This window comes from Anser brachyrhynchus (genome assembly GCF_964034855.1).
Source record: "Anser brachyrhynchus genome assembly, chromosome: 19".
Taxonomy (NCBI): Eukaryota; Metazoa; Chordata; class Aves; order Anseriformes; family Anatidae; genus Anser; species Anser brachyrhynchus.
The window spans coordinates 3,830,617-3,844,542 of record NC_137712.1 but is presented as its reverse complement, the minus strand read 5'-3'; the positions used below and the strand labels follow the sequence as shown (position 1 = coordinate 3,844,542).

Below are 13,926 nucleotides of genomic sequence, written 5' to 3'. Positions count from 1 at the left end.
AATAGAAATAACGTGATGATGAATACCAGCTCCCAGCACCTTTTATCCGAGTGCTGGGACTGCTTGCCTCCTCTCTGGGGCAACATTTCCTGGAGCTTGAAAGCCCCTTTTCCAGTGGAGATTGGAGCACGAAAGGATTTTGAAATACATACAGAAATACATTTGTCTTCACCATCCCTGAGAAAACAGGGCAAATGTTCCCTGGCACAGTGGCCAGATGAGGATGCGTGAATAATCTGAGTAGCCCCAGCTGGGAACACTGCTGGCATGAACGATGGCTTTGAGGGAATTGTGTTGTTTTACAGGGTGAACAAGGTCTCCCCGGATCACCTGGCCCAGACGGTCCTCCAGGCCCAATGGTACGTCCAGACCATCACATCTGATGAGGTTTTGAAATGGGAGAGTGTGTTTTCCATAAACTCATTCTCCCCTTTGTTTTCCCTCCTGCCTCCCAAAGGGCCCACCTGGTTTGCCTGGTCTTAAAGGAGACTCTGGCCCTAAAGGCGAAAAGGTAAGAGTCCGTGCACGACCTTGCTGATGTCTGTGTCTGGCTGTGGGGCACAGGGCGGTGCAAACACCCGGCTTGCTTTAGGGCAGGAGTCTCCTTCCCGTAGAAGGGTATGAAGTATATGTCCCATACAAAATGAGCAGGCACTTGGGTGCAGCAGTTTTTTCTGCATTTGTAGCATTTCCCGTTGCAAAAAGCTCGTGCTTTCACTGCTCTGCCACTTCCAGGTGTCAAGGATAGCTACAAACTCCTATCACCTTGCTTAGGTATTTGTTTGTGTACCTGGAAATGTCTTTGATGGGTAGCTTTGGCGTTCGGTTACCTCCGGAGAGAGATCGTAATTAACATCTGCTATTTTCCCCTAGGGTCATCCAGGTTTAATTGGTCTTATTGGACCTCCGGGTGAGCAGGGAGAAAAGGGCGACAGAGGTCTCCCAGGCCCCCAGGGCTCAGCAGGACCCAAAGGAGAGCAGGTAAACGTCCCATAAGACCTCCTTTAAACACGTTTTTGAGCTGGGGGGTTTACTGCCTTTGAGCAGGTGCGGTATAGCAGAGATGGTCAATATCAGCAAGGGAGTCTTGCTGAGTTTTCAGGAATATTTTCTATTTTGTACATTAATGTTGTTTATTCTACATGCGAAATGTAGAGGTGCTCCAGAATGACCCGTTTTAGTGGAAAGCAGTTTCTCAGGGCTCATATGAAAAGAGTTGAATAGGCTTGGAGAGATGGTAACATTAAATATGCATCAGGAGGAATGATTTTTAGCACTGTGTGCCTAAATGAGATTTCCTCCTCATAACCTTGTCTGGATGCACACACTTAAAAAAAAATAATAATAATAATTGATTTTTCTAATTTGAATGTCCTCCAAAATCAGGTGGTCAACTGTGAGCAGATGTTAATTGCATAGTAATAGGCCAGCATCACTGCATGCAAATCAATGTTGTTCTGCTTTTATTTTTCAGGGTATCACAGGTCCTTCTGGACCAATTGGACCCCCAGGGCCACCAGGATTACCGGTATGTGACAAGTAATTATCTTTGAATTCCTGGGGAGCTCCACAGCCCTTCTGGGGTCACCTTGATGCTCCCAGATAACCCAGTTCAGCCCTTCTGGCATGACCTTGTTTGAGGATGCTGTGGGGAACTGGGATTTCCCCGCTGAGCCCGTTAACAACACTTGAATGAGTTACAGGAGTACCCAGTGGGTGGAAGTCAGAGGGCATGCATGGACCTGTGAGAGGGATGCAGACTGGTTTTTATCACCAATGGTTTTTATCTGTTTGCAAATAAAAGTAATATCCAGCTCAAATGGATGTGAAAAGTGGACACAAAAATGAAAGTGAATGTTAAAATTGCAGAAACTTGTATAACAGTACTGTGTCTGTAAGGAGAGGCTGACTTCTCTGCTGACAAAGAAACTAACTCCCTTCTTCATTCTTCTCTACACAGGGTCCACCTGGTCCCAAAGGTGCTAAAGGATCATCAGTGAGTATAGACTTTGTTAAATGAAGAGGCTGAGGATCTCTTATTAAGTGCATAACCTGCTGCGACACCTCCCATCAGTCGCATTACAGCAATTAGCCAAAGATGACTGTAGCAAACGCAGCCTTTTCAGGCTGTCTAAGCCCAGAAGTTATAATTGGGGAAGGTTTCTGTTACATGCATTGTACTTCATTGAACATCAGTGTAGAAAAGATCATAAGGAGGAATCCAATGCATAGTCCTTGGGAGAAAACCCGCTATTGTAAAGCAGAGGATATTAAAAATAGAAGCGGTAGGTAGCAAGCTGAAAAGCAAAGGTGAGAAATGCATCACTAAAGCAGGCTTCATACTACAGATCATCTATTCAGGCAGCTAAAAATTCTTCTTGTGCAACTTCCTAAAGTCTTTTTTCCACGCAGAATTAAATATTTTATCACTTTTAAGATTTTATTTGATTTATAAACCTGTTGAATTGATTTGGAGATTTCATACATTGAAATATCCTTCCTTTTCTGCAGAAGCTTGAGCAAAATTTGACTGCTTAATACCAAGCGTTTGACAGACATTTTTTCTTACCAAGTATCAGAGAGTAAACAAAATAAATGTTTTACTGGAGGTCAAGCTGGTGGGAGACTCCCTTTGTGTGCCTAAAGGGATAGGAAGATAGTTTTTGCTGCTAGAGGCTATTAAAAGAAATACTAGAGTGCAGTATCAGTAACAAATGCTTTTTTTTCTGAGTGATTTATGTTTTTCCATTGTTTTTCCACCTAGGGTCCAACAGGTCCAAAGGGTGAATCGGGTCTTCCTGGGCCCCCAGGGCCTCCTGTAAGTACAGCCCATTGCATGAAGTGTAAAATGAGGTTCTGATTTAACAGGTGTTGTAATGTAGATTTCCAGATAAAGATTCAGGATGTCCTGAGTCCTGCCAGGGAAGAAAAGAGGTGTGAAGGGAGAAATCAGTAATGGGAGGAGGACAAGAGAAGATGAACTCCGTGTTCGTGCCTGGTGGCTGGGGTTTTCATTAGCACCATCGTGGGTGTTTTACATGTCTTGTAGTGCTGTTTGTCAGCGCTGGTGGCTGCTTTGGCCATTTCTTCTGCCTGTTCCCCGTTCCCAATGAGAAGTTTTCTTCTTTCCCCCCAAATCAGGGTCCTCCTGGAGAAGTCATCCAGCCGCTGCCCATCCAGGCCTCCAAGAGGACCAGGAGAAACATCGATGCCAGCCAGCTGGTGGACGATGGAAACGCTGACAACTACATGGACTATGCAGATGGCATGGAGGAAATTTTCGGCTCTCTGAATTCCTTGAAACTGGAAATTGAGCAAATGAAGCATCCATTGGGAACTCAGCATAACCCAGCTCGCACCTGCAAAGATCTGCAGCTCTGTCACCCCGACTTCCCAGATGGTGCGTCCTGAACGGAGCGGGGACGGGGAAAAAACGCTGTGGGTTTCCCACTAATAGTGAATAGTCAAGGGGAAAGATTTGGGGGACTTCTGGCCCTTGCGTCCCATGAGGAACGTGGCAGACTCATAGAGAAGAATGGGGATGCCTGATGCAAAAAAAAGCTATTTCTGAAAGGTGCCACTGTATCACCTGGAATCAGAACAAACGGTCTCTCAAAAATACATACAATGTATTTTTTTGGCCTGTGAATGAGATGAAACGTACCTACTAAGATGGTTGTTGAAGTGCCCATTGTCCTCCCTCCACAGTGCTGATTCTTTCTTCCCCTCTCTGCCCTGTCGTGCATCCAGGTGAATACTGGGTTGATCCTAACCAAGGATGTTCCAGGGACTCTTTCAAAGTTTACTGTAATTTCACAGCTGGTGGAGAGACTTGCATCTTCCCGGATAAGAAGTCTGAAGGAGTAAGTCCGTACAACTTTCTTTTTCTTATATATTATGATGAAAGAGGTTGTTTCCTAATGCGAATATTCACAGACAATCCATATCAGGTGAATTGAACAGTAGCAAGTAAAAATCCAGAACTGTTCTTTTGTTGTACAATGCTGGCTTTTAAAATACTAAGGACTGTGTTTACCAAGAGAATTTTTTTGAGTAAGTCAGTTTTAAACTTTGATGTTTTCAGGCATGATAAATGCTAAAACCTTATTTTTTTACTTTGCAAAGGCAGAACTGTGTTGGTGCAGGAGCTGTGGCTCCCCACGTTCAATTCATTCCTTGTCTTCCCTCCTGCAGCTGGGCTGCCACTCTGCCGTTTGTGTGCACAAGCCTCCTCCGCCCTGGCTGTGTCTTCAGGCAGAGCAAATAAATGTTCACCTCCTGTAACTTCCCCTGCTGCTTCTCGGGGATATCTGGTTTCCTAAATGACTTCAGCCAGTCTCAGCGCTGTTCCAGGCACTCAAGCACAAGGTTGATTAAGTTAGCATGTACTGATGTGCTTAGCTCGCCCATACTCACAATTTTTGTCCCATAGCCACACACCCTATTCTGTGGAGCGCCTCTCCCCAGTGCCTGGGACCAGTTCTTGTGCTGGCCAAGCTGAAATTTTTTGCAGAGCAGCTCGAGGGAGTGCTCCCAGCGTCACGGTTGTGCTGCAGCTGGCGCAAGGTGCAGATGAAGCTGTTCGCTCCAGTGGAAGCCGTTTGCCTGCTGAATTTTGTCCACCAGAAATATGTGCCAGTGCAGGGCAAATAACATAGAGCATAAATATTCCCTGATTTTTTTGTTAGGGCTGTTTAAATAGGAGATAGATTTATTCTCCTTTGCATTACCTTGCCATGAATCTCCTCAAAGTGTTGGCAGCTAAAAAAGCGGAGTCTGCCCACAATCTTAGAGCACATTCATGCCCCACTGACTCTGCCAGTGGCTGTTGGGCCCCACTTCATCCAACTGCTCTTGTGGGCACACGCTGTGATGCTCCCCAAATGCAAACTGTGCTACACTATTGCAATAACGCCATAATGAGAAAAAGGCTCAGCCTGCTGGTTTTCCATGGAGAGGGGTGAGAACTGCTACCACAGCAGCATGAAGCGTTGGCTGAATGGTTTTTATTAGAAGTCTCTGCAGAGTTTGACATCTCCCCTTTCAGTCCATCCTTAGCACAGCAGAAGCACGCTGACCAGCTTTATGGTTCACAGACTGGAAAGGAGGGGATAATCCCGAGACACCTGCATAAAGTTTGCCCATTGTTTTTGGAGAGATTTACGGCAGAAGCGAGGGAGGTTTCAGGAAAGCAGGAGAGCACACGGCAGCCGCGCTCCTTCCTTGTGCTCTGACTGTAAAAAGTGCTTCAGCTGCTCGGACGGTCTGCCGTAAAGGATGCTCTGACAGCACGTTTCTTGTCAAGGTCACCCCCTGCACTGCTCCAGGTGGCTGGAGCTCCATCACGTGCAATGGTCCGGCACCGATGGAGGAGGATGTGCTGCCTGTGCTGCCCCTTGTTGCTGCACAACTGCAGGAGGCAGATGGAGGCTTTTCCTTAAGCGTGCTCTTTGCCTTTCCTAGCCCCACAGCATCTGGATTTGACATTGGAGTGACAGCAGCCTTGTCTGTTACCAGCACTTTTACTGTTCATATTTCCTTTTTTTTCCCCTATGTCTTTCCTTTCAGCTCTCCTGCCAACAGACTGCACTGCCAGTTTGGCATCCAAAGTATCCGGAGTTAGTGATCATTAGCCCTTAGCGAAGGAGGCTGGTGCCAAGCAGTGGCATCTCCTTCTGCTCGAGAGGCTGCTGGCACCTTAGGGCTCTGCAGGCTGGCCTTATTACTGATTTATAAGGATTAAGAAAACGTGCTCTTTAAAAGAAATCGGACATTTTCTATAAGACTTGCAGACTCTACTTATGGAACTGAATGTAACTTTTTTTATTTCTTTTTTTTTTCTTTTCTTTCTCTCTTCCCTCCTTGCCGTCCACAAACTAGGCTAGAATTACTTCTTGGCCAAAGGAAAACCCAGGCTCCTGGTTCAGTGAATTCAAGCGCGGTAAACTGGTAAGATGCATCTCAGTGCTTTCTGTTTTCTTTAACCCGTGTCGTATTTTACAGAGTAAAATGGCTCGTTGGCCCAAAGAACAGCCTTCCACATGGTATAGTCAATACAAGCGGGGGTCTTTGGTAAGTGGCTAACCCTGGCCCTCTAGTCTGAATCAGAGCACGTCACCTGCTTTGGTATGGCCAGACCTGTTGCACTCTGCATGCTGGACTAATCACCATCACAAGCTGCAGTTGAAACATTTAAGGTGGAATATGTAAGGCGAAAAAGAAGCAAAACCCAATATGGACACTTTTTTTCAGCCAGCACTCTGCCTGGCTTTAAGTCGACAAGCAGCTCTTGAGCTTTTCCTTGCATCAGAAGGGGACGCACTGATGTGCCCGGGCACTGGCAGGGCTGGAGCCCCTGCAGGTCTGCCTTGCCCCATGCAGGCTGTGCCCTGCAGGAGGGTGCTGCTACCTCCTGAGCCGTTCCCATTCTGGAGAAGGCAAACTGGGTGTCCCCATGCTGCTGTCCCCAAGGAGAGTAGCTTTATCTTCAGAGAACCCTTGTGTGGAGCCAGGCTGGGCTGGGGAGTCTGCACATGGCTGGACTGGGTCAGGCTGTGCCCAGGGGAAGAATGGGGGGCTCCCGCAGCACCCCCAGAGCCTGGGAGAGGTGAAGTCATTGAGTCAAACGAAGATTTCAAGCCGTGAGTGTGTGCCAGGCTTGGTAGCCTGGAATTTTACTGATTTTTTTCTCCTTTAAAAAATCCTTAATTGTTGCTATTGTGAGGCCAAACAATGCTTGATGTCAGCAAGCAGCCAAGGCAGCAACACGTAAAAAGGGTTTTGTCCTGTAGCAGGTTTGTGGTGGATGGATTGCTCTCCCACAGAGCCCGTCAGCAAGTGATTAGCACGATCCAGCTCTCCTTCGGAAACAGAAATCTCCCGCGTGTGTATCAATTCGTGTAGGATTAGCAGGATGCACGTAATGAGCTCAATCAAATCAGGAGGATTAGGGAAGGAGGAAATACTCAGCAGAGAGAAGCAGGTGGAGGTGCCGATGGCCCCGCTGCCCAGGGCTGAGGTTTCCTGCAGAACGTGCAAACTTCCACCTTAAAGAGCGAACAAAGGAAAACACTGCCTTGTTTTCCTAAGCCCCATTTCATCGCCACTAAACGTGTATGCTCTGATTCTGCCCACAAGAAGGATATGGCTTCTGCAGCTTTTCTGCACCATCCGGCAAGGCCGCAAAGCCAAGGCTTCAGCCTCATCGCTCCTTGGAGGGCAACTGCTCCTAGCTTAGTCACAGAGCTCTTCATCAATTAATACAAGTGCCTTCATCTCTCCATTTTCTCTGCTTTTGTTTATTTCTTTCCAGTCTGTTTGTCAGCTACTTTAGAGACTGAATGGCCAGCCTAGAGCTCAGGGCCCTATTTTTAAATAGGAATTTCAGTGCCACTTGGAGCCCTTTGTTCCATCTTTCCATGTTGCCGTTTTCTTGCTTTTTACCTGTCTCACATTTTCCATTTGGAAAAAAGCCACCAGCACATAGAAGACTTTCCTAAGCAAACCACAGAACTGTTAAATGCACAGGCCATAAATGTAAAGTTTGTTTAAAACAAAAAAAATAGCTCCATTTCACACCAATTTGTATTTGGAGCTATGAGATCAGTAAATGGGGAAGATGTTTGCCTGGATATGAATCAACTGAAGTCTGTACAGGCTGGCAGGATGGGTGTCAGTGCCCCTTGGGGTGCTCTGCTCATCCCTAGACCTTTTGTGCCCGGCCCAGCCCTGCCCCAGCTTCTCCAGGGCTGAGCCCCAGGGAGCCTGGAGACATGGGGAGGATTTTCATGGGGCTGCTTATGGGGCACCCCAAGGAATCTCTGCTTGCACAAGGTGTGCAGTGGTGCCAAGGCTTGCCTTTCTTCTGGGAGCATCTGAAGTAAGATGGACAGAGTAAACGTGAAATACAAAGAAACCATCTTGTTTTGATGCTTCCCCACTGTCATTAATCAATGACACAGAGTACCTGGAGTTAACTTCCCAGGATTTCTCACGATGCAGCCAACCTGCATTTAGAGGGATAAGAGGGTTGCAGATGTTTTCTTTTGGACTCTGCTTTCCTCCCGTGTGCGTTACTCATGCACACCCGTAATTCCCAGTCGCTCTAACGAGACCTGCCACCTATCCCATCCTGTTATCCTTCAATGCCATATGGCACCTGCCACAGGCGAATACTGTCACACAGGAAAAAAGGAAAAGATTGATTTTTGCAGAACCAGCCAAGCCTTGTGCGTGCAACCAGTTTCCAGTGGCTCCAGTTGCAAACCTCGCGCAGCCTGCAGAGGCAGAACAGCAACTGAGACCCCTTAGCAAGCAGCCAGGCTCCCAGGCCAAGCACTGATTTGAAATAAAAGTGCAAGGAAAGGCAAATCTTGCAGGTCGATGGGTAGCTGAGACGTTGAGTGCGTGCCAAGTAGCTGGCATTTTGTGTCCCTCTCCTTCCATGTCCTGGTGGTTTTCTGGTCTCTCTCCACCTGGCATGCGTGGCTCTCTCATGGTCAGTCATATTTAACTCTCAGGAGGACAGCGCAACGGTATCCTGACAACCGGTTGGTATACATTTATTTACTTTTACGATCTTTTTACTCGTGATTTTGTCATGTGGTTACAAATCTGTTCTACTGTTTGCAGCTCGCGCCATAATTTGATGTTTCATGGTACCTCGAAGAACTCTGCGTTGTTTCTGTGCTGTGTTTTTCCCCCAGTCATGTCTAAAGAAGTCAGCTGTCTGTAGAGGACAGTTTCCAGCAGCAGCTCTGGTAGCTTGGCCATGTCTGGAGACACCACCTCGAGTACAGCCGGTCTGTACTTGCGGTCTGGCTGGCCGACTCTGTGTTTGCTTCCTTGGTGGGGAAGCACGAGAGAAAGTACTGGAAAGGCCCAAATCCTGCAGTGCTGCAGGGGATTCAGTAATTTGTTTTGCAGAAATGTATTTCCAGAAACCGTTCTCCCTTGGGGGAGAGAAGGAGCCTGATGTGCAGAACAGAGCAAATCCCTGTGCAAGCGCAGCTGCGCGGCTCTGCGTTTCACGCCATGCCCCGAGGGCAGCAAGCAGACCTCCCTGTGGCTGACAGAGCCTCTCCAGCCAGGGCTGCATGCAGCCCCTGTCGGCAGGAACAGGATTCCTGCAGATTAGGTTGCAAGGACTGCTTAAAAGCCGTTGCACTGGTATCCAGGAGACATGAATGGGAAATGCCTCTGTGTGTGCAGAGCAAAATACCTACAGAGGTCAAAAATTGTGTCAAATGGGGCAGGAAAATAAAACCCCGAGCTCCTCCGTAAGTCTTCATTCTTCTCTCTTCAGAAGCTGGAGAGGTATGCTCAGTATTGGCTTTAATAGCTTTTGGATATATATCCCCGAATTTGCTCAGCACTGCACCCTTTTGCAACCAGGGCCAAAATCCCTTTTCCTTTCTCCTCCTGCCCTGTGTTAGCCTTGTTGGTTCAGCTCATGAACAGATCACAAACGGCAAGAGAAAAAACCTGCCCTGGCAGCAGAAGAACCAGAGCATCCTTGTGCCATGCAGCATGGCAGGAGCAGGATCCGTGCCCCGCTGGGGTGGGGAGGTCCAGAGCAGAGGGCAGGGTGCCCGTGCACGTGGGCGTACGGATGGGTGAGACTGGTGGTCCTTGGAGCCCCCCAGGCAGGTTGCATTGCTGCTCACTGCCCAGTGTTTCCCCTTCTCCACTTCCCATAGCTCTCCTACGTGGATTCGGATGGGAACCCCATCGGAGTGGTGCAGATGACTTTCCTCCGGCTCCTGAGCGCCTCGGCCCACCAGAACATCACCTACAACTGCTACCAGTCCGTAGCCTGGCACGATGCTACCACCGACAGCTATGACAAGGCCATCCGCTTCCTGGGCTCCAACGACGAGGAGATGTCCTACGACAACAACCCTTACATCCGAGCCACCTTCGACGGCTGCGCGGTACGTGGGAAGCCCCTGCGGAAGGGGTCTCTGAGCAAATCGCTTCCAAATTTCCCATGCCATTGGGTGGCCTTGAGGGTTATTCCCAGGTTGGGAGACCTCGAGCTTGCTCTTCCCTGTGCCACGGCTCATCTCGAGGCCAGGGGAAGCTGTAGCACCTCTAGAAGCCACGTTCGTTGGGTTTGTTGCTGGCTCTGCATAAAGAAGGGACCTTTCTAAAATCACTGCTTGCTTTTAAACATTCCCTCCTGCCTTTGCTCTTACTCAGTTGACTCACGCGGGGAGGTGTGAGTGATGACACCCAAGTGCAGGGGAGTTCTGTAGGCTTCGATATAATAATTTTGCAAGTGCTTTCAGGAAACTTTCAGGAAATCTTGGAGGCAAAGCATTATATTGGGGTGGTGGTGGCTCTGCTGGTGGCACGCTGCTGCGTGCAGCTCCAGGAGGGCTCAGGTTGTGCTGGGTGCAGCTGCTGCTCAGCTCCTGCTGGGCGTCCCCGAGCTGCCAGAGGAGCCCAGCACAGCGCTTGGTTTGCTCTGTGCCTGCTCTGCACGAGGTCTGCCCGTGCCCTTGGCGAAGGACGAGCCAAAGCAGCCCCCAGTGCTCTTAGCCTTTGCAATGAGCAATGGCCCGATCTTCCATAGGGGCCCAACATCCTGCCTTTGGTTCTTCCTCCTCCTCTTGGGCACCTGATTTGGGACTGAGCTCTGAGCAATCTGCCCTCAGGAGCTGAAAATTTGGCAAAGCAGGTGCTGCTTGTATTTATTTTGAGATCCAGTTTGCCAGTGCAAAAGCCTGCATAATTCTCACCCTCTGCAACTGCAGTGCTTGAAGCCCACGGGACTGAAAGATAGAGATGTTTGACAGCAAAAGCCCTCCACATAATTTGAGATGAAAGTGATTCTGTTCTGGCGCACGCACATTTTTTACTGTAGGAGCAATGAGGAAAATCAAATTAGAATCACTTCTTTTAACACTCACGCAGAGAGGGAAAGGGCATTCATCCCTCTGCTGAAAACACTCAGAAGTCACATGGGGAAGTTCATCCTCAAGTACTTCAGGTCTCCTGCTAACACATCTTGTCCTCAGCAAAAAAAAAACCTTCCCCTCCCTTTTCTTTCTTAAGACTTGGGGAAGCTGCGAGATCAGACGTTGCGAATTTTAAGGCAGATGTGTCTGATGAAAATCCTTTCAGCTTAAGCGGTGCCGCTCAGGTGCCCTACATTTCTCTCCCTTTTCCCTAACGAGGGATATTTGCATGGAAACGGGTCTGTCGCTCCGTGGCATTTATTTGCTTGGTTGCTTCTCCTTGAAGGCTGTAGCACAGGCTGCTGTCAGCAAGACCAGTCTCCATGCCAAAAATCAAAGGTTGTGGCAAGAACTGGGCAGGGAGCAGCAGGGGCCGTGGTAGAAGTCAGGAGCAGAGGGGGAGGCTGGATGAGCCCTGGAGCTGGTGCCACAGAGGGCATGGAGCCGTCTCCTGGCTCCTTGGGCATCACTTTGGAGCTGCTGGGTCTCAGCCCTTCCTTCCTGCCCCCCTCTGCAGGATACATTCCTGCAGGGCTCTGAAGAGGAGGTAAAATATGCCAGGGGAGCTCATTGCATCGTTCAGGGATCGATTTGGTGCAGAGCTGCATCCCTGTGAGACCCTCAAAGAGCCTTGCAGAAAGATGCTCGGCATCTCCTGCACTCCTCCACCATCTCTGTGACCTCAGCAGGTCATCCTTCCTGAAACACGGGCAAGATTTGATAAGACTGAGCCCTACCAAGTGAAAAATTAGGCCTGCCTACCCGACACGGCACTGCCACAGAGGTCCCGACGGGACCTGCGTGCTCACCGTGATTGAGGTTGCTGCAGCCCACGCTGGAGGAACTCCAGGGCTAATGTCTGGGCCATTATTTGGATGTGTTTTTCCTGATCTTACAGCCCTTTCTCAGTAGCTGTGCTATAGCCTATTCTTCTGAGACACACAAATCAGAGGGTAAGGTAGAGCCAAAAGCTGCTCCATAAATTCACTTGTTTGTGCAGCTTTGTATGCCCCCGGGTGCACTTCTGCTCCTCCAATAATTATTTATATTTCAGAAATAACTGTATGGCTAGCAGGCACGATAAAAAGACAACATCACCTTGTGAATTCCATCAAACTTTAAACGTGGGCTTTTCGGTAGCGCTCGGATAATAGTCAAACTAATATATTCAAATTAAATCGCTCACATTTGCTCAACAACCCATGCGTGTCCTCGGGGAGGCAACACAGCTATACCACAGCCACAAGTTTTACCAGGCTCCCGTTCCTGCTCTGAGACGTGCTGAAGGCAGCGTTCGTGCTTTTCTATCTGCATGGCAACCGCTGTTCTGCTCCAAAGTCCGTGCTCAGGCCACTTGTCCCCCCCAGGGTTTGCTCAGTGGTCCCCAGTCATCCTGCCTGAGAGCGTATCTAGCGCATCTGCAGGGTAAATGCGTTGTTTTTTGGTGCTGGATGCCTCTGAATCGGCTCAGGAAATACCTGGGCGATACGGTCTCCGTGTTCCCAGCTGACCAGTAAATTCTCATTCGTGACAACTGGCTGGTGTTGGGTTGGAGGCATCACCAGAGCTCCTCTCTCTCCCCCTTCTCCCCGCCAGGCAAAGAAGGGCTATCAGAAGACTGTCCTGGAAATCAACACGCCCAAGGTCGAGCAAGTACCCATAGTCGACATCATGTTCAATGACTTCGGAGAAGCGTCACAGAAATTTGGATTCGAGGTGGGACCGGCTTGCTTCATGGGCTAAGAGCCACCTGAAAACTAGTCTCCAAATGAGCAACCTCGTAACCTCATTGCGCCATTTAATTAATTAAAAAAAAAAAAAGAAAGAAAAGAAAAAAAAAAAGAAAAAAAGAATTCCTTGTCACATGCACGTTCTGAAACTGGACAGCGATGGGTTATTTTTTTTTTCCTTTTGTTTTGTTCCTCGTCTTGCCCGAGTTCCTCTGTGCCGCTGCACCCACACGAACCCAACCGCGAGGACCGTTCCCGCGACAGACCAGAATCGCATGACCTGAGGCCGCACGTGTGGCCCCGAGACCTGTCCCCGTGTCACCTCCCTCCCGCAGCCACCTCTGCACAGCCACCCCGGCGTCCGGAGATGGAAACACGTCAAAGACTTGAGATGATGCCCAGAGCTTGGCTGGAGGTTATTGTTTGTTTCTAAGAAAAAAAAAAATACAGGAAAAAAAAAAACAAACTTGAAACTCCTGCGTTCGGCTTGACGTTGAAACCGGGGCAGTCCTGGCTCTAATCCAAACCCTGCTGAAGTTCTTCATGGTCATCTCGTTGGCTTCCGTGAGATTTGGATCGGGTCTAGCAAGCAGATGTAATGGCCGTTTCCAGCAGTTGTAGTACCTCCCTTGAATCGCCTGATTCCACTTTTTACAAAATTTCACCCACCCAATTTGGTTGCTAAAAGCCACACCGGGCGTCTTCTTCCCCGTGTCTTAAAGGTGCTTTATATTTTTGTATGTTTGTAAGTAAGTATGTGTATTGTATATTATTTTAAGTGGTTAAACGTTCCTGGCTTCATAACATGCATGTGACCCTGTCCGTACGATGACAGCCCCGCCACGTGCGCCCCCCCTGGCGCTGCCCCATGCCCGGGGGCTGCACCCAGGCACGAGGCTCTGTGGGGTGAGGCCCCCCCAACCCCCCCCCCGGCCACTGATGCCTTTGGAAGGATTCACTCCAAAATAAGGAAAACAAAGCCACTTTTTGCTAAGATTCCTACAAAACGCCGACCTAAAAGCAGAATCCCATTTGCATCTCTGCCTTTTATACCCCTGCTCGCCTTAATATATGTGTTTTAAGTTAATTCTTCTCGCCTCCTTTTTTCCTTCAGCATTCTTTTAAAATATTAAAAAAAAAAAAAAAACAAAAAACTATTCCCAGCGGCAGATTGCACTGGCAGGGGAAATCCATTTGTCCTCTCTGAATACCAAGTGTAAAACAAAACAAAAAAA

General features: G+C 48.6%; 1 protein-coding gene across 3 annotated transcripts in view; it reads left to right on the top strand.

The window, feature by feature from the left end:
• The window catches only part of COL5A1 (collagen type V alpha 1 chain), a 168,560-nt gene extending 154,782 nt beyond the window's left edge, over positions 1-13,778 (top strand). The window contains exons 57-67 of one of the 3 annotated variants that reach the window (XM_080561588.1): positions 306-359; positions 458-511; positions 874-981; positions 1,475-1,528; positions 1,961-1,996; positions 2,765-2,818; positions 3,142-3,400; positions 3,751-3,863; positions 5,881-6,072; positions 9,699-9,932; positions 12,558-13,778. In XM_080561588.1, the coding sequence (XP_080417714.1) occupies positions 306-359; positions 458-511; positions 874-981; positions 1,475-1,528; positions 1,961-1,996; positions 2,765-2,818; positions 3,142-3,400; positions 3,751-3,863; positions 5,881-6,072; positions 9,699-9,932; positions 12,558-12,704 (1,305 nt within the window). In that variant the 3' untranslated portion in view covers positions 12,705-13,778. The remainder of the gene's footprint in view (positions 1-305; positions 360-457; positions 512-873; positions 982-1,474; positions 1,529-1,960; positions 1,997-2,764; positions 2,819-3,141; positions 3,401-3,750; positions 3,864-5,880; positions 6,073-9,698; positions 9,933-12,557) is intronic. The other 2 variants (XM_080561589.1, XM_080561590.1) reach the window with 2 other exon arrangements.
• The last annotated feature ends 148 nt before the right edge of the window (positions 13,779-13,926 follow it).